The 24,112-nt window shown below is 49.2% G+C and overlaps 1 protein-coding gene and 1 long non-coding RNA gene across 2 annotated transcripts; one reads left to right on the forward strand and one right to left on the reverse strand.

The window, feature by feature from the left end:
- Nucleotides 1-340: 340 nt before the first annotated feature.
- LOC137161008 (uncharacterized) lies at nucleotides 341-23,058 on the forward strand. The gene is made up of 3 exons (XR_010922025.1): nucleotides 341-410; nucleotides 811-888; nucleotides 22,901-23,058. It is a non-coding gene; the product is annotated as an uncharacterized lncRNA (long non-coding RNA).
- On the reverse strand, nucleotides 5,462-12,028 carry LOC137161007 (uncharacterized). The gene is made up of 5 exons (XM_067560016.1): nucleotides 11,962-12,028; nucleotides 11,497-11,866; nucleotides 7,849-7,973; nucleotides 7,353-7,757; nucleotides 5,462-5,634 (listed from the first exon to the last, which is right to left on the reverse strand). Exons 1-5 carry the CDS (start codon nucleotides 12,005-12,007, stop codon nucleotides 5,462-5,464), a joined length of 1,119 nt encoding a protein of 372 aa, XP_067416117.1. The 5' UTR covers nucleotides 12,008-12,028.
- Nucleotides 23,059-24,112: the final 1,054 nt, after the last annotated feature.

The raw sequence follows: 24,112 nt of genomic DNA on the forward strand, positions 1-24,112 counted from the left end.
ACAAAGTACGCAAGGTTTTTGTGTGTCAGCAATGAGAGCACAATAACTGCCTGGAATATAAAGATAATAGTGGAAGGAGCCACAATGCAGACAAGGGGTGTTTTCACAGAACGGGTTTGTTTTCCCCACCCCATCTCCAGTCCCTGTTGATGAGAACATCCCATTGGCCAGGTAGTTAAGGGGTATCTATATTAGCCCCAGGGTCAACAAATCCTTGTTCCCAGGTGATTCAGCTGTGGCCACTCCAGGGCAATTAGGCCAATTAGGCCAGCTGAGGCCAATCAAGGAGCTGGCCCCAGCAGTTAAAAGCCTCCTGGCCAGACAGCTGGTGGAAGTTGAAAGTGAGTGAAAAGAAGGAGTTGCTCCGTTTCTCTCCAGGGCTTGGCGCAATTGCTACCACAACCCACAAGGTACCAGAGTCAAGGGGAAGCCTGTCTAGGCATGGCCAGTGATCCCTAGGCAGAGAGTGGCTTGAGGAAGGACACCCCCCCCCCCCCCCGGTTCCAGGAAGTGACCACAAAGCAAGGAGATATGACCCTGGGAAGGTGGTAGTTCATGGGTTAAGCAGTTTGAGGCTGCTCCTCACAGGGTCCCTGGGTCAGGGCCTGGGGTAGAGGTTGGGACTGAGCCTCCCCCCCCCCCCACTGCTCCCACCCCGCTGCATAGCTGAAAAGGACACAGGACCCACAGAAGGGAAGAACAGGCTGCCCTCGCCACACTGGGTAGCCGGTGGTTCGGGCACCACCAGAGGAGGGAGGGGACCCAGAGTCCAGTCCTCACATCAATCCTGCTTTCATTATTTATCCACAGTGAAACATCTTCAACACAAGAGATGGAGGGAGACCCACCTCAGCGTACCCCATAAGGCAGTGCTTAGCGTGTTCACCTGTGAGTAGCAGACCCCTGTTCAAATCCTTTCTCTTTATCAAGCAGCAGGTGGGCGGGAGGGGGGTTAAACTCTGTTTTCTCACATCTCGGCTTAGGGGTTCTAACCCCTGGGCTAAAAGTCATAAGGTGGGTGCCACCATCTCCTGCTTGTCTGACTGTTTTGTGTGGTGGATGGTGCCAGCCTCAGCAGAAAGGCAGGGGCAGGTCAGATGCCTGGCTGCAGGGGGAGATTCCTTTCCCACTCAGGAATTGCAAGCAGGGTGACGTGTATCCTGCCGCCCAGACTGAAGTGTCTATCTCTGGCAGAGGAAGGGGGTTCAGGACAAACCTCTCCTGTGCGTTTCCCACTGGTGAGCTTCGACGGCCCCTGCCTAGTGTGCTGGCTTTTGTGAATCCTGTTCTTAGGTGCTGGTTCTTCAGGAGTTCAGGTGCCAATCTCCGGCTTTGCGGACGGTCATACATTGTTCGTGGGATTTTCTAGGTGCCTGAAAGATAGGCAGTGCCAGACTGATCTTCCCTAACCCGGGCACCTCTGTGAATCCAGGCCTAGGGCGAGAACGTAGCATTGTCTTGTCTGTCCAGTGCGTCGAGGGGGAGCCCGTATCCCAGTCTCCTTCCAGAGCTGCCAAAAAGACAGACAAACGGAAGGGAAGGGCCATTTTCCCTGGTGTTGAAGGGGGAGGGGAGGTGCTCAGAGGGACTGGCTGGTAATTGCACAGACACGGGGGGCTGAGGATTGTCTCTCGGGTGCAGAGAAAGAGAGAGACGGATAATAACAGGAAACAGCCGCGGTCGCACAGCCTCCTCCTGAGAAAGGAGACCAACTTCTTTCCTGAATTATCTGAACCTTTGTTCTGGGCGGGAATCAGAGAGCAGGATCCTTTCCTTTCCTGGAACAATAAGACTGAAAAGGGATTTGAATCCGGGCTGGGTTTGAGAGACCCTCACCCTTTGGTCCTGCCCCAGGTCCTTGCTTTCCGAAGACGCCAGGCAGTTCCCCCATCCCTGCGCGGTCTAACCCTGGAGCCCCCAGCCCATCGCCAGCGGGGCTCTGCTTCCGCCGAAGCGCCTCCGGAGAACCCTGCTGGGCTCGGATCTAGAACCGTCTTTCTCTGCAGCAGAGATACACGGTGTGCAATATTCTTCTCTAACTCACCCCTTGCTCTAAGCCAGGGAGCTGCTTGTAACGTGACCTTGATGGTCTGTGTACCTAGGCTCGGCGGAGATGAATACAATTCATCCTGTGAAATGTTTGACCTGTTCCCGTGGAATATTCATCCGCAGTTCATTTAAATTGTGGCTGTGGTCACCTGGTCAATTGGGCTTCTCCGCCTATTCTACATATTAGCTGACGTCCACTCTAGTAATGGGAGATGAACCTGCCCCTGTTCAAGTGTAGGAGGTGCTGTCCATCAGAAAAGGCCAATGTCCCATGCACTTTACGGGGGTTAAAAATGGGCCGCAGATGAGAATCCGGATTGTTCATCTCTCAGCATCGGGTCTTGTGCGAGGTCCCGGGGCCTGGGAGAAATTTCACCCACGGAGAATTAACAGCGGGCTGTGGGAGAAAAGATTTGGCCCCCTCAGCACCTCACAGGCATAGAGTCACTTGTTGGCTCCTGGCTCTGAATGAAGGTGCTCTTGGGCCAGTGACTCAGTCTTTGTCCTCCACGACACAGAGGCCGGGGTTGTGTTCCCAGCTGTACTGTGAGAGTCGGGCTCTCGTGTCTATGGGATACACCGGTACAAAGAGGCTCCTTGTGTATTTTCCCACCCATGGGAGAGGAGAATAATCCATTTGCTATGGCGTGCGTCTAGCTGTGAATATCCCTGCAGTGTGATAGACAACCTGGTGGAGCGGGGCCCTGGGAGGCAGGACTCCTGGGTTCCCTTCTCAGCCGTGGTATTTAGACTGTGAGACTTTGGGTGAGGCGGGGTAACTTGCTGTGCCATCTGCAAAAAGCAAACAACCAACCAACCAAGCAGAAAGCAGATTGTGTGGGCAGCTGCTGCTCTCGGCGGCTCTTACAGGCAGGCTGGTTCTCCGCACGGTTAGTTTTAGTGCTGGCTCTGGTAGGTTTTCCCTCACTGTGTGTCTCTGGCACAGTGATACACGGAGGTGTCTGCGGGTTGCAGGCCGGTCAGTTGCAGGTACACTTGGCTCTTGGAGGTGTCTCTGGTGATGCTAAGACGACTTTTCAGAGCATCGCTATAAGCAGTGTTTCCATCACCCCAGATACCTCCCACCCATTCCAGCCCTTTCCCTGCTGGCTGGCGGGCCCACTGCACCCCGTAAGTAGTGAGAGAGAATCCGGACACGGTGCAGGTCAGTTTGAGGGTCTCTCCGGGCTTCTTGATTCCTCCCCCGGACTCCACCAGGCTCATCTGGGAATAGACACCTGCAGAGAGGAGAAAGAAAAGGGAAATGTTTTAGTGATTTCCAGAGGTGCGGTTATTAGGGAACATGCGGTGGGGGAGGGACACAGCTGGAGCGCAGATTCCGGCCTTACCCGCTGGCAGCAGCAGGAGGAAGGCGAGGACCAGGCTGGGGGCCATGTCTGCGGCTGGCGGGCTGGTTCCCTGGGCGGGCTGGGAAGCTGAGCTGGCTCTGAGCGGTGTGAGCGGCCTGCCACTGGGCTATGAACAGGGCCCCGGGGGGCTCATTTGCATGGGACAAGGGGTGGGGACAATATAAGGGGAGATCTAGCAGGAGTGTGACACTGTATCGAGTTTAAACCCAGTGTCGGGGAGATCTGAGGGTTCAATCTTAATAGAGAATCTTCCCTTTGAGTATTTATATATATATATGTGTGTGTGTAATAACACTTGGAACTTACAATAATACCAATTTCACCTAAGTAGCCCTCTCTCAATCTCCATCCATCCATGTCTGTCCACCTCCCCCAGCCCTTTTGATGTTGGTGTCAATGTTATAACCCAGCAGCCCCTGACATCACTGAACCATCCCTTGTTCCTGGCAATCTGCAGAACTAGTCTGCAAACCAACTGTGCAAAGCTGCGTCGGGAAAGTCTCTGCGCTGGGCTGTGTGGCTGGGAAGGATTGTGGAGCACGATGGCTTAGTGCGATGAGAAGGGACCGTGCTGCACGGGCAGGATAATGTCACAGCTGGTGCTCAGTCGCTGGACAGGCCCTTGTGATGTTCCCCTTACAAAGGGGTGAATTTCATCCCTAGAGAATTGCCAGTGGCTGGCGGGGAAGGTCCCTGGTAGGTTATTGGCCAGGTCCTTCCATTGACTCCCGTTGCTCTTCGCTGAGGACCCAGCTGCTCCATTGACTGCAGTGGGAAAAGGAGGGAGGTGGAGAGTGTCTGAGCAGAAAGCCCTGGTGAGTCACTGGAGGCATCCACAGAGCATGGCCGGATGCACCTGCTTTTTCTTCCTACTCCGCTGAAATACACCCTGGGCATCTGCTCCCTGCTCTCCCCAGGGGCGATGGGATCAGCGGAGCATCTCTCTGCTATCACAGCTGTGTGCGGTGTGGCTAAGGGTAGATATTTTGGGCCAGTTCTCATGGCCGTGGAGGGTGAGCACCACCACCAGGAAATCCTTTCTCTGCAGGGACAGGTATTTCTTTGGTCTGAGCTCAGATTCTGGCTTCCCTTCCCTGGATGTCTCTCGCATAGTTGTATAGGGCGGTGTCCTCGGGTTTCAGGCTGGTCATTTGGAGGTAGAAAGTGGAGCTGTTCTTGGAGGCTGTGAATCGGCCCGTTAAGCTGCAGGGTATTAATTTGTAGCTGAAGGTACGTGGTCGCTGACCAGCCAGTGCGGCCCATTTCCTGTCTCCTGTGTGATCCAGGCCATATAATAGCAGGTAACCCTGACGGCGTATTTAATTGTATTCTCCGTGCTCCTTGATTTCTGGACCAGAGTGGGTCAGAACAATCTGTGACCAGGCTCCAATGTAGGAGTAGAAGAGGAGGGGAGAATGAGAGAACCGGAAACATGAAACACCTTCTCCTTTAATTAACAGGAGAATAAAAGGAGGAAGAGAACTTTACACACTGTGTTATTATCTCTGCAGAAGGACTGGCCGAGTCCGCTGGGTCCCGAGTGGCTTTGTGGGGAGAAAATACCTGCCAGTGCTGCCAGAAGGAAAAGGAAATGGAGGCAAACTCTCGTTTTCCCTGGTGCTTCAGGGGACAGTTCTCAGGCAGAGGTGTCTGCAGGTTGTCTGTCTGGGTGCGTCCTGGGCAGAAAGAGAGAGAGAGAATTAAGCAAGAAACAGTCACCGCCATTTGCATATCCCCTCCTTATAAAAGACTCACATTTCTGGCCTGATTCCTAGATTTCAGTGACATTTGACCAAAGGATACATTTGCAAGGGAGCCTCCTGCTTAAATACCCAATTCCCACGTTATCTACAGGGAGTGCTCCTGGGGTTTAGTTTCAGAATTCCAGGCTAATTTGTTAATTTCCTACTAATAATCAATAACTGAAAATTGCTAATCGATAACAGGAAAGGATTCTCACTTATTCCTTTTTACTTATTGCTGACGGATTGTTGTGTGCACTGAATAAATCTGTACCCGGATGGGTAGAAAACCTTCTGAAATCAGGCCTCAATCTTAGCCACCCAGTCCAGCCCCTTCCCGGGAGCCTGTCGGATCCAATACTTTTGGTAGCTGCTGAAGGTGAAGCCGGAGGCTTTGCAGGAGAGGCGGAGAGAGTCTCCAGGCTTTTTCACATCCCCTCCGGACTCCACCAGCTTGATCTGGGACCGGGCACCTGGGAATAAAGACACGATAAGAACATTAGAATCAAAAGAGCGAACACAAAATATTTGTCGGCCTCCCCAGGGTATTTAGGTTAGAAAATACCTTGCAAAGTGGCCAAAATAAAAACGAAGTAGACGGAAAGTCTCATTTTCCCTGGTGTTGGAGGGGAGAGGTGGCTGGTAACTGCACAGACACTGGGGGCTGCAGATTGTCTATCCCGCTGCAGCCTGGGGTGATTTAAACAGGAAACTGCCACCTTCATTTGCATATCCTGCTCCTTATAAGAGAGAGAGACGAACTCCTTCCCTTAATGACCTGAAATTGCTTGTGCAGCGCCTAGAACGTTGCGCTGGGGTCATGATTTACTTTCATATCACAGCAGAAATGCGATGATAATGTGAATCGCTAGCCAAGGATTTCTAGGAATTGGTCCTAAATCGACTGGGGTCAAAGGAAATATTTCCACTGTCTCTAGTAGTCTTTGGTTCATGATGTGTGAGAGAAGAATATTTGGCCAGGGAGCAGAGGCAGAACAGATGGAAATTTTAAAATTTGTGAAAACTTCCAGAGGGGTAGCCGTGTTAGTCGGTATACAGCAATAACAATGAGAGTCCTGTAGCACTCTAATGACTAACACATTTAATTTCTACCGGCATAAGCTTTCGTGGGCTGAAGTGGGTTAGAGCCCACGAAAGCTTATGCTTTCAGAAATTAAATGTGTTAGTCTTTAAAGTGCTACAGGATTCTCATTGTTTTTAAAACCTGTGGTTACTGGGACCAGAGAAGTGTGAGAAATTATCCTCTCTTTTGAGATTAGGATGGAATTAGAACCATAGGCCCGGAAATCCTTAAAAATACCCATATCCATAACCTTATCCATAAACCTAACCTCACCGTTCTGATATTTGACCTCCTATGTAAACAAATGGGGAATAAATCCTGCAGAGTTAGAGAGGGAGCTGCGGACCCTTGTTACGCTGGTGACAGGAAGAAAGTTACCACTGTGTTCAAATGATTAAATATTTTACTTGGAGCATCCCATTTTCTGGTGGGAGTGACGGATGAGAGAGTGGGGAACATCATTAAAGGAAAGGAAATGGGGTACCTAGTTCCGAATGTGTTCTCACATTTACGATCCTGGCCTTTTCCAGACCTTGGGCGCTCCAAAACCAGAGAACTCACTGAGAGGGACTGGTTTGACTTGAGTATCTCGCTGTGATACCAGGTGGTGTCTTTGCGTCTCAAGATGGTGATGGACAAATGCAGCGCGTCTCTGTGGTTGTGCCGGGAGATGGTAAATACAAATAGCCCTTTCTCTGAGTTGGCCTCACATGTGCCACTCCCAGAGATGTCTGTGGCAGAGACTAATTCTAATCCACACCTGGAAGCCAGTTCAACCAGCAATTGGTGAAGGAGAAGCAGGAAGCTTTGCAGGAGAGGTGGAGAGAGTCTCCGGGCTTTTTCACACCCCCTCCAGGTTACACCAGCTGCACCTGGGAGCAGCAGATCAGGACAGGTCAGGAATTAGGTGATAATGTCCAAGAAGAAACTGGGGGATCCTCTGCTCTTGACTGGGAGTAAATCACCTGTGAGCTCTGCTGGGGTGGTGTCCGCACCACAAGCCCAGAGGGAAATTGAATAGAAATGGGAGACATAGCTTCAGAATATAATAGATAAAGCCTGGTGGCAGATTTATATTGTATTACACTTGAGGCCCATTTCTGTGACCCAAGCTCAGTGGTTTAAGTCTCTGCTGCCCCCACAGGGCAAGCGGAGTCTGCAGCCCGGGTTTTTTCATTAGCAGCGATAGGTTTCGTGTCACTGTGTCTCTTGCACAGTAATAGCGGGCGGTGTCCTCGGATCTCAGGCCGGACATTTGCAGGTACAGCAGGTTGTTGGAGTTGTCCCTGGAGATGGTAAATCGGCCTTGGACAGCCGGGGAATACCACTGGCTCGATCCAGCACCATTAATCGCAGCCACCCAGTCCAGGCCCTTCCCCGGAGCCTGGCGGACCCAGCTCATAGCGTAGTCGCTGAAGGTGAAGCCGGAGGCTTTGCAGGAGAGGCGGAGAGAGTCTCCGGGCTTTTTCACATCCCCTCCGGACTCCACCAGGTTGATCTGGGACCGGACACCTGTGAATAAAGACGCGATACAAACATTAGTATCAAAAGAGCAAACACAAAATATTCATCAGCCTCTCTGGGGTATTTACGTTTAAAATACCTTGCAAAGCGGCCACAATGAAAATGAAATAGACGGAAAGTCTCATTTTCCCCGGTGTTGGAGGGGAGAGGTGGCTGGTAACTGCACAGACACGGGGGGCTGCAGATTGTCTCCTGAGGTGCAGCCTGGGCAGAGAGAGGGGCAGATTTAAACAGGAGACTGTCAGCTCCATTTGCATATCCTGCTCCTTATAATAGATAAGAGACGCCTTCCGTGAATGACCTGAATTACTTTCGCTGAGTCTCTGATAGAAGGAGTCTATGAGTTGCTCTGAAATGGAGCCTGGGAAATTTTTCCAACATCTCTAGTGGCCTTTGGCTCATGATGTGGGAGAGAAAAGTGTTTGGCCTGTGAGCAGAACAGCTGGAAATCACACAACCCGTGATTACTGCTCCCAGAGATGTGTGCAAATTTATCCTCTCATTTAAACTCAGGTCGGAAGGATAGCAGTGGGCCTGGAGTTTGAGAGGTCTAAAGATATGAGGTCCCCGTCTCCCACTGACGGTCAAAATGATTTTTCTCCTTTTGAAAATCTGAGCCGCAGTGAATCCCTTTTCTGTGACTTTCATCCCAGTCACTGTCCTGCTGCATTCAGTGATTTTGATTCTTTGAATGGTCAGTGCCACTTTCACATTTCTGTCCACTCGCGGAGACTGGGATTTTCAAAGCACCCTGAGGAACACACGCGCTCTCACCCACTAAATTCTGAGATCAGTGGAAATTCAAGGCCTAACTCCTTTAATCCCCTTTAAACCCACTCTGTAAATAGCACCATTTGGTTCTAACTCATTCCCAAATACAGAGGTGCCCTGGATAGACAGTGAAAAGGCCAATATCCACCAGTAGCAGAAATCTCTGTCTGAGTATTTATAAGAGCCCAATTCAGCACGTTGTCCATCTCTGGCGTAGTAATAGAGAGCTGTGCCCTCGGATCTGAGGCACCTCCTTTGAAAGGTAACTCGTTGTTTAATTGTTTCAGCGTTGGTGCTTTTAGCCTCCTCTCAATTCCCACCTCTTCCACATCCTCTGTCAGAACTACGAGAGTCCTGTAGCACTTTAAAGACTAACACATTTAATTTCTGCAGGCATAAGCTTTTTTGGGCTGCAACCCACTTCGTTTTTGCTGCATACAGACTAACACGGTACCCCTATGGAACTATTCTCTGTAAGCTTTCCCTTGTTTATTTGTGGTGCTTTTAGCAAAGGCTGTGGCTTGGGGTTATAATAGAATGATAAAGAAAGATACTATATATATCAGGAATTATTCCCAACCTCCCAACCTAGAGAACAGAGAGCGCTGGTGGGACGGCAGAGAACAGGTTCTCTAGAAACGTATTATCTTTGAATAAACTGGTCTCCTTTGTACGATGCTTCCTTTAGGAGACCTGGAAGAAAGAAAGCAAAGGAGGAATGGCTCCGGATGCGGTAGGGAAATGGAATTGGGGAATGGTGGGATTTATTAGAGGATGACTTTTTTTGGTACAAACTATTCCAGGTGCTGTAGTGCTTGTCTGAAAGGAGCAGCTAGAGAGGAAATGAAAAGAATATGAATATGGTGCTTGGTTTTCTCTCTATTTCCCCCGAATTTGCTGTTGCTGAGATGTAGCTCTGAAGAGTCCCCTCCCACCACACTTCTCCCTTTAATAGAGGATAAGGCTTTTGTCTGAGCTCAGACTTGCTTGTTTCCTCTCACCAGCAGTGTCTGGTACACACGTAGAGGGCTGTGTCCTCTGGTCTCAGGCTGCTCATTCGCAAATACAGCCATTTATAGGAGTCGTCTCTGGATAAAAAGTGTAATCCTGCAATATTCTGAGTGCCTGACAGACATCATTCTGGTACTCTTCAACAGCTCTGGAACAGTCACTGGGAGGACGTCTTCAGTGTGTCAGCCCACTTATGGTCACACTCTCACTAGGGTAAGCCATTTGGGTTCACCAGTTCTTGGGACGGAACCTCAGAGCCATCAGCAGCCCTGCTTCATGCCGTGAGATCCTTGCAGCGAGTCCAGCTGAATTGGACACTTGGGAGTGATGGACACCTAAAGGGAGCAATGCACCCCCGACTTACCTAAAGTGACCCTGGTTGAGTGCGTGGAGTCACCAGTTCCTCTTCCCTTTGGAGGTAAAATCTGTGCTTGGGACATATATTAATTGTTCCCTTTTGCTGGTTGATTTGTTTGTTCCATATATTTGTTGATTTATTTACTTCAAAATGTGTCTTTAAGTAGAAGGTGAGTAGGTGGTGAGTCCTCATTTCAATGGTGGGAAGGATATGCAAAGTAGCTCCTAAATCCCTTAGGCATCTCTGGAATTTCAGGCCTGATGAAGTCAATTCTTTGTGGAGAGCCATAACCAAACATGTCTCTCTGTGAAGCTGTAGGAGATGCTGTAAAACGTTTAGCACAGCAGTCTTTTAACAGTAAATCTGAGATATTCTTCTCCTCCCTAAACCCCCTAAATACTAAGGGCTTGATCCGTAAATGGATTTAGGAGCCTAAAGGCCACATTAGGCCCCTAAATCCAAGAATCGGACCCCACTGGGATTCACAACCATTTCCCTCCCCCGCCACTCTGCTATCCCTGAATTCTCTACACACCTAAACTCACTTTGAACCCAAGTTTTTGCAGTGGAAGTTCCCTGGGCATGGATGTTTCTGCCTCTGACTATGCACTTTGCAGGCCCAGGGCTTGTCTACATGGCATGGCAGTGGGCACCACAGGGGTGTGATTTGTGGAGCACACCTGCCCATTGTGCTGTACTTAACCATGTAGATCCTACTACTGAACACGGGTGATGTCTTGGTTTGAATACGGGGCAGTTAGAGCTGCAAGCTGGTGTACTGGTTGATTTTGGGAAGGAGAATAAACTCCCCTAATTTCAGAGTTAAAGCAATCTCTCAGTGGTGGGGGATTATGAGAAATCTTTCCCTTTTGGCCAAGTGAGTTGATAATTGCCCAAGTATTTGGCTGCTTCCTATAAAACAGCTGGTGCTGGCCCCTCTGGGCTGAGCGAGGTGGGTCCTTGGGTGTGTGTTGGGGCTGGTAGTTCTCAGGGTTCCAGGTTTCTGATGGCTGCTCAAAGATAAAAGTGATTCTTGAAGGCTAACTGAGGGTAATTATGGGGGGTGGAGGGGCACTGAAAGGGGGGGGGGGGGGAGTCTGTACTGAGATGGTCCAAAGTCAAAGGGGGTTTTGCCCACTTGGCACCTTGCAGTCACAGAGTCACAACCCCTTGTCGGTCATTTCTTCTGAATCAAAGTCATGGTCCGCTCATGGCTCAGACTTTGTCCTGTATGTCACAGCAGAATGTCTGGGTTCTCGTGAAGCTCTCGGTTCTAACACGGATGTAAAGACGCCTGGCTTATCTTCAGAGCTATGGGGGGGAGGAGGACTCTAGTGGTAACAGAGTCTAGGTATGAATATTCCCGGCTGGTCTTTGCCTTGACTTCATAGCGGAACGGTAGAAAAATCGCTGTAGGAAGGGGCCAGGAGTCAGAGCTCTGGGGCTCCATTCCCAGCTTGGCAGCTCTGATTGATGGTTTCCGTGGAGTGCTATGGGGTGGAAGTCACTGAATGCTTGTAACTTGCGCCAAATTCCTAACCAAGCAGAACAAATCTGTGTTGGCAGCTGCTGCTCTCTGCTGTTCACAGAGCAAGACTGATTCTCCGCAGGGTTAGTTTTTGTGCTGGCGTGGATAGGTTTCCTGTCACTGTGTATCTAGCACAGTAATACACGGAGGTGTCTCCGGGTTGCAGGCCGGTCAGTTGCAGGTACACTTGGCTCTTCGACGTGTCTCTGGTGATGGTGAGGCGGCTTTTGAGTGCATCGTTATAGTCAGTGCTTCCACCACTATAGATAATACCCATCCATTCCAGGCCTTTCCCTGCTGGCTGGCGGACCCAGCTCACCGCGTAGCTAGTGATAGAGAATCCGGAGACGGTGCAGGTCAGTTTGAGGGTCTCTCCAGGCTTCTTCACTCCCCCTCCAGACTCCACCAGGCTAACCTGGGAATAGACACCTGCAGAGGGGAGAAAGAAAAGGGAAATATTGCAGTGATTCCTAGAGGTGCGGATATTAGGGAACATGTGGTGGGAGCGCAGATTCCACCCTTACCCGCTGGAAGCAGCAGGAGGAAGGCGAGGCCCAGGCTGGGGGCCATGTCTGCGGCTGGCGGGCTGGTTCCCTGGGCGGACTGGGAAGCTGAGCTGGCTCTGAGCGGTGTGAGCGGCCTGCCACTGGGCTATGAAGAGGGCCCCGGGCGGCTCATTTGCATGGGACAAGGGGTGGGGACAATATAAGGTGGGGACCCAGGTGCCGGTGTGTGACAAAGCAGTTCGTTGTGAAATCTATTGGCAGGTGGGTCAGAGAGCCCAACCTTAGTAGCACAACTTAGTTTGCCCTCATTGCACTCATCAAATCACTGAATAGAAACAGTCATGCTATCCATCCATCCATCCTTCCCTCCCTGCCTCTCCTCCCCTCCCCACACCCCTGTAATGTTGGTGTCAGTGTTATAAGCTAATAGCGAATTACATTATTGATCCATTCCATTCTCAGGGTCACCCGGGGACCCTGTGTGGAAAACAACTTAGTCGAGATGCTGCAGAAGAATTCTGCTTTTTGGCTGTATGGCTGGAAATAATTTTTGAGTCACGGTGCTTCGTCTGAAGACAGGAGGCCAATGCTGCAGGGAGAGGATAAAAGTCACCCCTGTGCAGAAGGGCAGCACAAGCCAAGGTTTCGCCATGGGATAAATCCTACAGAAGTCTTAGGTGGTGCTGGGTAGCTGTGGTGGACATTGTGCTGGCCCCTCTGCAAAGGGATGGATTTCAACCTGTGAGAATTACCAAACTCAGTAGAGAAGATAGAGGTCAGTGATCCGCACCCCTTCCTCTCAATAACCCTCCCTTAGGGTTCAGCCTTTCCTCACTGGTCTTCACTAAAGGCTCAGCTCCTCCACTGAGTCCAGAAGGAGGGAGCCTTCAGCTGGAGCGTGTCTGAGCAGAAAGCCCTGGGGAGTCTGTGGGGACATCCAGAGAGCACGGGGGAATGCATCTGGTCCTTCTTACTCCGCTGAAATACGCCCTGGGCATCTGTTCCCTGGGCTCCCCAGGGTGATGGAATCAGCGGAGCCTCTCTCTCCTCTTACAGCTGTGTGCGGTGGCTATAAAGGGGCTTCTGGGGTCTGTGGAGGGAGAACGTCACGCCTAGAAAATCCCTTCCCCAGTCTGTGCAGGAGGAGGTTTTTGACTGAGGTCACACCGGCTCCCCCTCACTTTGTCTCTTGGGCACGGTGATGTCCTCGGATTTCAGGCCTGTCATGTGTAGGTAGAAATTGATGCTGTCTTTGGAGGCTGTGAATCGCCCCTGGACGGTGGGGAGTAGTAACTGGGGACATAAGATTTGTGATAATAGACCAGCCACTCCAGTCCCTTTCCTGGCTGCTGTCTGATCCAAGCCATCCACCAGTCGGTAGCAAGAAAGCGGCTCATGGGGCATTTCAGCTCCGTGGATTCTCCGGGCTTTTTCAGTTCTGGGCCCGACTGGGTCAGAACAACCTGTGACCGGTGCTGCTGGAGTGGAGAGGTGGGGGATGAGAGGAGAGAGAGCAGGGAAGGAACCAATCACGTTTAACACATTCTCCATCAATTCACTGGAGGTGAATAAATAACTAAAACCATGACTGCAATATAACTACATCAATGCCAAGAACAGAACGTGCTCCTGCGTCTCTAATGTAGTCCGGTGGAGAAAACACCTTCCAAAGCCGCTACAACGGAAATGAAGTGGAGCCAAAGTCTTATTTTCCCTGATGATGGAGGGGAAGTTTCTCAGGAGGACGGGGGGCTGTTAGCTGCACAGACACCGGGGGGCTGTGGATGGTTTCTCCAGCTGCTGCCTGGGCAGAATAAGAGACACATTTCAACAGGAAACTGTCGGCCCTATTTTCCTATCCGCCTCCTTAGAAGAGAGACAAACTCCTTCCGTTATTGACCTGCATAACCTGCACAAGGGCTGAGATGAGGGGGAATCAGGCTGCACTTTTCCGTGTGTCTGTACAGTGCCTAGCACACTGCGGTGGAATCCTCATTATACTTTTCCGTCAGGGACCAATATACACCTGCCTTGGATGATCTCAAGTCCCTAGGCACCACTTTAGAGCCACTTCTGAAAGTGTCGGGCAGATAGAAAGCGAAATTTGTCTTACATCCGTTTTATAACAAGAGGAATGAAATGTACGGTTGAGGTTGGAGTTGGTGGGAGGCTGCGTATAAACAATAGATTACAAGAAACCACTGGGGTCAGAGACTTGGACTAGAGAATTCACTCTCTGCAGAGTGTACAGTGGTTCGAACTCCGGGCCTGGATTTTCATCAGTTTATGGAGCCTGGGTAAGCAAATCCCAAGGATTTTCCTTAGTCGTCTTTGTAACTTCAGCCAATGTGTGGGGTTTTTTTTTTTTTAGGAGAAGTTTCCACCTGGGTTGTTGATATTCAATAAACTAAAGAGGGAAATGCTGCTTTCCAGGTCCTGGCTATGCCTTGTGTAAATGGCCAAACTTTCTTTTCATTGCTCACCAGACAGCCATACAGAAGACGACAGCACTGGGCTAGGAACTGATCGAAGATTGAAACCCCATCCCGGTTGTTTGCAATGGAATCAGCCAAAGTGATTTCCCCCCCAGGGGCATCTGGTGCAATAACACAGGGCACTGTCCTCTTGATTCAGGATGCTAATTTGCAGAGAGCAATGCCAGCTGTCCTTGGAGGCTGTGATTTCACTCTTGGGCGCTGAGGGAACGGAAGGGCAGCTTTTCACGGCCGGGCTCTGGTAGTTGAACAGCCATGGTGATCCTTTCCCAGGCTCCTGTCTCAGCCAACCCAGGTGGAAAAGGTTTCTGTAAAACAAGGGCAGCTTAATAAGTTATTGGGGTGTCACGTTGTCTGGAGCGACTCACAACCCTGAGTACTTACCTCAGGGCAGACTGCCAAAAGCAGGGCAGACACCCCCACACGGGTGGTATGTTCTATAACGAAATTTCACCAACCAAATACCCTGTGTGAACTCCTAAAGTACTGCAATAGTCTTAGAACGCAATCACAGACAGGCCCCTGAGACACTCCAGTCTATCTCGCCACCCAGTCAAGCTGGACTGTGCGGTAAATGGCCACTTCCACCAAAAATCACAAAACATTCAGGTTACAGCCAGTCCCAAGAGACCAGTCACTCATCCCAGTCGATTTGCATCCCAGGTCTGACACAAAAGACCGAACTGGGAGCCAGTTCTATAGTAAACTAATTAAAGGTTTATTAGCTAAGAAAAAGAAATATTAGGTATTGAGAGGTTAAAGCAGGTAAAATATATGTACAGGTGAGTCACAGTCTGTAATTTCAATAGGTAGCAGAGATGTAGTAATCTGCCAGGTTCCCAAATGTCTTTTAGGGCTACCCAGCAGAACTCTGGGGACCGCTGTCTTTTCTCGCTTGGTTATTCAGCCCTGTGAGAAACCACACAGTCCAGAGATGAAGAATTTCTCCTTCTGTCCATATTTATAGCTTCTTCCTCCACGAACCAAGTCTCAGCAACAATTCCCCCGCAGGTCCATTCTTGGGGGCAGGCGGCCGAAGGGGCAGGAAAGCCCCGAGCAAAGTCTTTGATCCTTGATCTCCCACAATCACTCATTGGCGTTTAATTAACAGGATTTAACAACTTCTTGTAAGAGACCCTTGTCGGCCTCACACAAGGCTTCCTCCGCCTTTGATGGGTGGCTTAGTTACTGGTGTATATGCAATGCAAATTCACATTAACCGTATTTTACATCAGCAAAAGTTCCAGATCTACAAGGAGAGACAGACTGTAGGAATAGGGCTGACGCCTGACTGGAGTTTACTGAGGAAGCCAGTGAAGTCTGTAGCACAGGCCAGGTGTGTCCTTGTGAAGCAAGGAGGGGACACTGTTAGGGCATGAAAGGATTAAAACCTGTGGCAGATTTGTATTGTTTTCGACTTGAGGCCCATTCTCATTTCTCTGCTCAAAGCCTGATGGTTTATTTCACTGCTGCCCCCATGTGGCTCATGGAGTTTGCAGCCTGGGTTTTTGCATTAGCATCACTACGTTTCCTGTCACTCTGTGTCTCTCGCACAGTAATACACAGCGGTGTCCTCGGATCTCAGGCCGGACATTTGCAGGTACAGCAGGCTGTTGGAGTTATCCCTGGAGATGGTGAATCGGCCTTTCACTGATGCAAGGTATCGTATATGAGCGGAATTGCTGTTGATATAAGCCACCCATTCTAGTGCCTTCCCAGGGGGCTGTCGGATCCAGTTCATACTGTAGTCGCTGAAGGTGAAGCCGGAAGCTTTGCAGGAGAGGAGGAGATTGTCTCCAGGTTTCTTCACATCCCCTCCGGAATCCACCAAGCTGATCTGGGACAGGGTACCTGGGAATAAAGATGTGATAGAAACATTAATATCAAAAGACCAAACACAAAATATTCATCCGCCTCTCTGGGTTATTGAGGTTAAAAAATACCTTGCAAAGAGGCCACAATGAAAACAAAATAGACAGAAAGTTGGAGGGGAGAGGTGGCTGGTAACTGCACAGACACTGGGGGCTGCAGATTGTCTCTCCCGTTGCAGCCTGGGCAGAGAGAGGGTCAGTTATAAACAGGAAACTACTACCTTAATTTGCATATCCCGCTCCTTATAAGAGAGATGCGAACTGCTTTCCTTAATGACCTGAATTAGTTTCATTGAGTCTGCGATAGAAGGAGTGTACTTATTCCTCAGTGTGTGTTTGTGCAGCACCTAGAACATTGCGCTGGGGTCCTGATTTACTTTCATATCACAGCAGAAATGAGACAATGATGTGAATCGCTAGGCATTGATTTCTAGGAATTGCTCTTAAATCGACTGGAGTCAAGGAAAGTATTTCCACTGTCATTAGTGGCCTTTCGCTCATGATGTGTGAGAGAAGAATATATGCCCAGGGAGCAGAGGCAGAACAGATGGAAATTATAAAATTTGTGATTACTGGGACCAGAAAGTGTGAGAAATTATCCTCTCTTTTCAGGTTAGGTTGGAATTAGAATCATTGGCCCGGAAAACCTAAAAATACCCATATCCATAATTTTATCCATGACCCATGACTCACCGTTCTGATAGTTGTCCTCCTATGTAAACAAATGTTAGTGAGATTACATTTGCATCTCCCTAGATCTCGGACAAAGAACTCTCATTGCTGGGAGGAGTGTGTTTGGTTCCTTACCAGAAACCCCAAAAGTTGGATGCATTGCAACATTCTGCACCGTGCTGGCCGCTTGGCAAGCGAATAAAGTTTGGAATTGCAAAATCAATCGGGAGTAAAGTTAGTGAGGGAGCTGCAGCTTCTTGTCACTCTGGTGAGAGGAAGAAAGGTACCGCTGTATTCAGATGACTGAATGTTTCACTTAGCGCATCCTAATTTCTTATGAGAGTGATGGATGTGAGAGTGGGGAGCGTTATTAAAGGCGAGGAAATAGGGTGCATAGTTTTGAATGTGTTCTCACACTGAAGCTCCTGATCTTTTGCAGAGCCTGGGTGCCCCAAAAAGAAAACATCCCGCTCAGAGGCACTTGTTTCGCTTTAGTCTCTCTCATCAAAACCAGATGGTGTCCTTGTGGCTCGAAATTCGGATGTGGAAATGCAGCACGTCTCTGTAGTTGTCCCTAGAGATGGTAAATACAAATCGCCCTTTCTCTCAATCAGGGTAATATGTGTCACCCACAGAGGTGTCTATGGAGAAGAATCATTCCAAACCACACATGGGAACCTGAAGGACCCAGGTTAACTGGCATTTGATGAAGGTGAAGCCGGAGGCCTTACAGGAGAGGTGGAGAGATTCTCTGGGCCTTTTCACACACACACACCCCAGACTCCACCAGCTGCACCTGGCACCTGCAGATCAGGACATGTCAGGAATGAGGTGATTCTGTCTAAGAAGAAACCGGGGGATCCTCCGCTCTTGACTGGCAGTAAATCACCTGTGAGCTCTGCTGAGGTGGTGTCCGCACCAAAAGCCCAGAGGGACATTGTGTAGAAATGGGAGACATAGCTTAAGAGTATAATAGATAAAGCCTGGTGGCAGATTTGTATTGTATTTGACTGGAGGCCTATTCTCATTTCTGTGCCTCAAGCCCAGTGGTTTAGGTCTCTGCTGCCCCCACGTGGCATTTGGACTCTGCCTCCGGGGTTTTTGCATTAGCAGAGATAGGATCCGTGTCACTGTGTCTGCTGCACAGTAATACCGGGCGGTGTCCTCAGATCTGAGGCCGGACATTTGCAGGTACAGCAGGTTGTTGGAGTTATCCTTGGAGATGGTGAATAGGCCTTTCACCGAATCAAGGTAGTAGGTAACACTGCCATCGTATATTATGTAAGCCACCCATTCTAGCCCTTTCCCAGGAGCCTGTCGGACCCAGTTCATACTGTAGTCGCTGAAGGTGAAGCCGGAGGCTTTGCAGGAGAGGCGGAGAGAGTCTCCGGGCTTTTTCACATCCCCTCCGGACTCCACCAAGTTGATCTGGGACCGGGCACCTGGGCATAAGGACACAACACAAACATCAGTATCAAAAGAGCAAACACAAAATATTTGTCGGCCTCCCTGCGGTATTTAGGTTAGAAAATACCTTGCAAGGCGGCCGCAATGAAAACTATGTAGATGGAAAGTCTCATTTTCCCTGGTGTTGGAGGGGAGAGGTGGCTGGTAACTGCACAGACACTGGGAGCTGCAGATTGTCTCTCCCGCTGCAGCCTGGGCAGAGAGAGGTTCAGATTTAAACAGGAAACTGTCACCTTCATTTGCATATCCTGCTCTTTGTAAGAGAGATACAAACACCCTCTCTCAATGACCTGAATTAGTTTCATTCAGTCTGCGATAGAAGGAGTGTATTTATTCCTCAGTGTCTGTTTGGGCAGCACCTAGAACGTTGCACTGGGGTCCTGATTTACTTTTGTATCATAGCAGAAATGAGACAACGATGTGAATCGCTAGGCATTGATTTCTCGGAATTACTCTTAAATCGACCAGGGTGAAGGAAAGTATTTCCACTGTCTTTAGTGGCCTTTTGCTCATGATGTGTGGGAGAAGGCTATTTGGCCAGGAAGCAGAAGCAGAACAGATGGAAATTATAAAACCTGTGATTACTGGGAACAGAGAAGTTTGAGAAATTATCCTCTTTTCAGGTTAGGTTGGAATTATAACGGTAGGCCTGGAAAGCCTAAAAATGCTTATATCCATTATTTTATCCATGACTCATGACTCACTGTTCTGATATTTGTCCTCCTGTGTAAACAAATGGTAATGAGGTTACATTTACATCTCCCTAAATCTCAGACAAAGAACTCTCATTCCTGGGAGGAGTGTGTGTGGTTCCTTTCCAGAAACCCCAAAAGTTGTATGGATTGCAACATTCTGCACCGTGCTGGCCTCTTGGCAAGCGAATAAAGTTTGGAATTGCAAAATCAATCGGGAGTAAAGTTAGTGAGGGAACTGCAGCTTCTCGTCACTCTGGTGAGAGGAAGAAAGATACTGCTGTGTTCAAATGACTGAATGGTTCATTTAGAGCATCCTAATTCCTGATGAGAGTGATGGATGTGAGAGTGGGGAGCGCTACTAAAGGTGAGGAAATAGGGTGCCTAGTTTTGAATGTGTTCTCACTCTGAAGCTCCTGATCTTTTGCAGAACTTGGGCGCCCTAAAAGGAGAACACCCGCTCAGAGGGCACGTGTTTCACTTCACTCTCTCTCATCAAAACCAGATGGTGTCCTCACGGCTCAAGATGTTGACGTGGAAACGCAGCACGTCTCTGTAGTTGTCCCTGGAGACGGTAATTTAAAATCATCCTTCCTTTCCTTTGGGGTAATATGTGCCACCCACAGAGGTGTCTATGGAGAAGAATCATTCTAAACCATAAAGACGCAGGTCAGCCAGCAGTTGATGAAGGTGAAGCCAGAGGCCTTGCAGGAGAGGTGGAGCGAGTTTCTGGGCTTTTTCACATCACCTCCGGACTCCACCAGCCGCACCTGCAGATCAGGACACATCAGGAATCAGGTAATCCTGTCTAAGAATAAACCTGGGGATCCTCCGCTCTTGACTGGGAGTAAATCACCTGTGAGCTCTGCAGAGGTGGTGTCCGCACCACAGGCCCAGTGGGACATTGTGTAGAAACAGGTGACATTGAATAAGAATATAATGGATAAAATGTGGTGGCAGATTTGTATTGTATTCTGAGGCCCGTTCTCATTTCTGTGTTTCCCAAGCCCGGTGGTTTAGGTCTCTGCTGCCCTCACATGGCACGTGGACTCTGCAGCCCGGGTTTTTGTATTAGCAGCAATGGATTTCCTGTCACTGTGTCTCTCGCACAGTAATACCGGGCGGTGTCCTCAGATCTGAGGCCAGACATTTGCAGGTACAGCAGGCTGTTGGAGTTGTCCCTGGAGATGGTGAATTGGCCTTTTACCGAAACAAGGTAGTAGATAGTACCCCCACTGCTACTTATATAAGCCACCCACTCCAGCGCCTTCCCGGGAGCCTGGCGGACCCAGCTCATCCAGTAGCTGCTGAAGGTGAAGCCGGAGGCTTTGCAGGAGAGGCGCAGAGAGTCTCCGGGCTTTTTCACATCCCCTCCAGACTCCACCAGGCTGATCTGGGACTTGGCACCTGGGAATAAAGACATGATACAAACATTAGTATCAAAAGAGCAAACACAAAATATTCGTCAACAACCCCAGGGTATTTAGGTTAGAAAATACCTTGCAAGGCGGCCGCAATGAAAACGAAGTAGACGGAAAGTCTCATTTTCCCTGGTGTTGGAGGGGAGAGGTGGCTGGTAACTGCACAGACACTGGGGGCTGTGGATTGTCTCCCCGGGTGCAGCCTGGGCAGAGAGAGGGTCAGATTTAAACAGGAAACTGTCAGCGCCATTTGCATATCCTGCTCCTTATAAGAGAGAGAGACCCTTCCCTTGTTCATCTGAACTCGTTTCACTGAGTCTCTGACAGACGTTATTCCTCACTGTGTGTTTGTTCAGCGCCTAGAACGCTGCGGTGGGGTCCTGACTTACTTTCCTATCACTGAAGGAACAAGGAGACGATGTGAATCGCTCGCCATTGATTTCTGAGAATTGCTCTCAAATCCTCTGAGGACAAGGTGAACATTTCCAACGTCTGTAGTGGCCTTCGGCTCATGAGGTGTGAGAGAAGAGTGTTTGGCCAGGGAGCAGAACAGCTGGAAATTATACAGCCCGTGATCACTGGGCTTGGAGAAGTGTTAGAAATTATCCTCTCTTTTAAGGCGAGGTTGTCATTATAGCTGTGGGCCGGGAGGTCCAAAGAGTTCTAATGAAATTAGGTCCCCGGCTCCCACTGACGGTCAATATAGTTTTTGCATCTAACTCCTTCGGGACCCTTTTAAAATATGACACCCCCCCCCCCCACCCCAGTGCATCCCTTTTCTGTGGTTTTCATCCCACTAACTTTCCTGCTGCATTCAGTGATTTTGATTTTGTGAATGACCAATGCCACTTCCACTTCTCTGTCCACTCCCTGAGACTGGGATTTACAGCGCAACCTGAGGGGGACACGTTCTCACGCCCAGGAAATTCCATCATCAATAAAATAAATGCCTAACTCGTTTAATCACCTTTAAACCCACTCCGGAACCAGCATCATTTTCTTCTCACTGGTTTCCCATTGATCATATAGAGGAGCACTGGGCAGAGAGTGGAAAGGACAATATCAACGTGTAGCAGACATCTCTTTCTTGGCAGATTAGATAGATAGATAGATAGATAGATGTAGGAATGGATGAAAGGAAGGCACAGTAATCTGAATTGGCCTTATGTTCTCATCTCGTATAGATAATAGTTTATTGATGAGCCGACAGAGAGGACATCGATACTTAAAGTATTTAATACCTTTGTAAGTCAACATTGCACAATTATAGAACATCTCTCCACGTCGTCTTCAGGAGTAGCTCTGTGACTTTCTAGATCTGTGAGGCTTTGTGTTTTGGTTTCTCCTGCTTTTTCCTCTCATTTGGTGTGACTCTGTAGTACCTTCCACAGTGCGGTGTCATACTGATTCTATTTTGTGGACAGGGAAAAATAAACAGCTGACTTGAATGACCAAAACCGAGAGACAGGAGTCTGTGGTCTGAACCACTAAATATTTGTGCCTATGCAAAACCCCCCATTAACTTTAAAGTCTTTGGGATGAGGCACACAGAAAAATATCTGGTCAATGAACAGGTAAGATGCAGATGGTAAACTCTTTTTGAGTATCAGGTTAAGAGGTGCATGAAAACTGATACTCTGTCTGGAGGCTGTGTAAGACGTAGAGCTGCGGGATGACATTTTCTACAAGGTTTCAGGTACTTAGGGATTCCATGCCCTACGAATTTCAATTTGATTTCAGGCCCTTTGATAATTGCACGTGTATTAACCATCCTCTGCAGATTTCCTTCCCAAGAATCTCCTGCTCCACTGTGGATTTCATAGATTTTAGGGTCGGAAGGAATCACTGTAACCAGCCAGTGTGACCTCCTGCACAGCACAGGCCACAGAACTTAATTGCTTCCTGTTTTCCCCCAAATTCTTGTTGATTTCATCGAGATGTGGGGTGCCTAGCGCCCACGGGAAGCTGTGAAGTGCCCCTGTGTGCCAGAGTCACAGGGTGGTTTTCTCATCGCACTAGCTTGCCCAATCTTTTAAACCTGCTCACACTACACGACAGGGTACAAGACTCTCTGGGCTTTCTGACCGCTGAACCAGCCTGGAGCAGAGCCACTGCATAGGGGAGAAAGAAAAACTTTTTCACTGTGGCCCCAGTTTCTAGCTATCCGCACGAGAACTCTTTGTGTGATTTTCCCTTCGTCCTCTGTGTATCTGCTGCCCCCTCCTGATTAACACGGTCCGTGGGCCTTCAGACGTCTGGTTTTTGTATGAAGCACAACAGGCTTCCCCTCCCTGTGTGTCTCTCGCACAGTAATAAACCGTGGTGTCCTCCGGCTTCAGGCTGGTCATCTGCAGGTGCAGCAAATTGTTGGGATTGTCCCTGGAGATGGTGAATCGCCCTTTGACTGCCTGGGAATACAGCTGTTCACTGCCACTTTGGGAGCTAATCCGAGCCACCCAGTCCAGCCCCTTCCCGGGAGCCTGGCGGACCCAGTGCATGTAGTAGCTGGTAAAGGTGAAGCCGGAGGCTTTGCAGGAGAGGCGCAGAGAGTCTCCGGGCTTTTTCACATCCCCTCCGGACTCCACCAGCTGCACCTGGGACCGGACACCTGGGAATACAATAATACTTCAATTCATATCCATTGTAGCTGGAGCAATATCACTTTCTGTCTCCCAGAGCACTGAGTGGGGTTAATTACCTGCGAAAGATGCTAGAAGGAAAACTAAGGGAAGCCAAAGTCTCATTTTCCCTGGTGTTGGAGGGAGAAGTTCTCAGGGGGGTTGGCTGGTCGCTGCACAGACACCGGGGAATGTCTCTGTGGGAGAAGCCTGGGCGGAGAAAGAGAGAGCGCCAGAGATTTAAACTGGAATCTCTCACCTGCATTTGCATATCCCCCTCTTTATAAGAGAAACACTCTCCTTCTGTCAGTGCTGGGCATTACTTGTACAGGGACTCAGAGAGAGAGATTCAGAGAGTCCCACACCGTGTGTGTGTGCAATGCCCAGCACAGAGTCGATGATCATTTCATCATACATTGGAGAGTATCCAGTACTGGGGGGCAGAGAATGAGCATGGCTGGGGTGACAGGGCCAGACCTGGTGGTTACAGGAGAGTAGGTTGTTTTTATTATTATTTTAAACAAGAAGTTTATTTAAACAATGAGACTCTTTACTTGAAGGGAAAACTATCTAGGATCAATGTTTTGTGGAGTAATTTACCCCTACCTGGACAGAAGTTGCTCTACCTGTAACAGCGACATACAAAACAGTGATAAAATCCTCCTTGATTTTACAATGAGAAAAGAAAAACCTTGAAATGATCCGATCAAAGTGTGCAAGGTTTTTGTGTGTCAGCAATGAGAGCAAAATAACTGCCTGAAATATAAAGATAAAAGCGGAAGAAGCATGCCACAACGGAGACAAAGGGTGTTTTCACAGAACCTGTTTGTTTTCCCCACCCCATCTCCACTCCCTGTTGATGAGAACATCCCATTGGCCATTTAGTTCCAGGGTATCTATATTAGCCCCAGGGTCAACAAATCCTTGTTCCCG

The sequence above is a fragment of the Emydura macquarii genome, unplaced genomic scaffold, assembly GCF_026122565.2.
Source record: "Emydura macquarii macquarii isolate MOO-44397 ecotype Brisbane River unplaced genomic scaffold, CSIRO-AGI_Emac_v2 contig_2220, whole genome shotgun sequence".
Taxonomy (NCBI): Eukaryota; Metazoa; Chordata; order Testudines; family Chelidae; genus Emydura; species Emydura macquarii.

Excerpts from the sequence above, each read along its gene's own strand:
- LOC137161007 (XM_067560016.1), bottom strand. The coding sequence starts at position 12,007 with ATGGCCCCCAGCCTGGGCCTCGCCTTCCTCCTGCTGCTTCCAGCGG. Across the intron at positions 7,758-7,848 it reads CATTGTGGCCGCTTTGCAAG|GTGTCCGGTCCCAGATCAAC; the intron begins GTATTTTAAACG and ends CTTTATTCACAG. Across the intron at positions 5,635-7,352 it reads ACTTAAACCACTGAGCTTGG|GTGCCCGGTCCCAGATCAAG; the intron begins GTCACAGAAATG and ends CTTTATTCCCAG.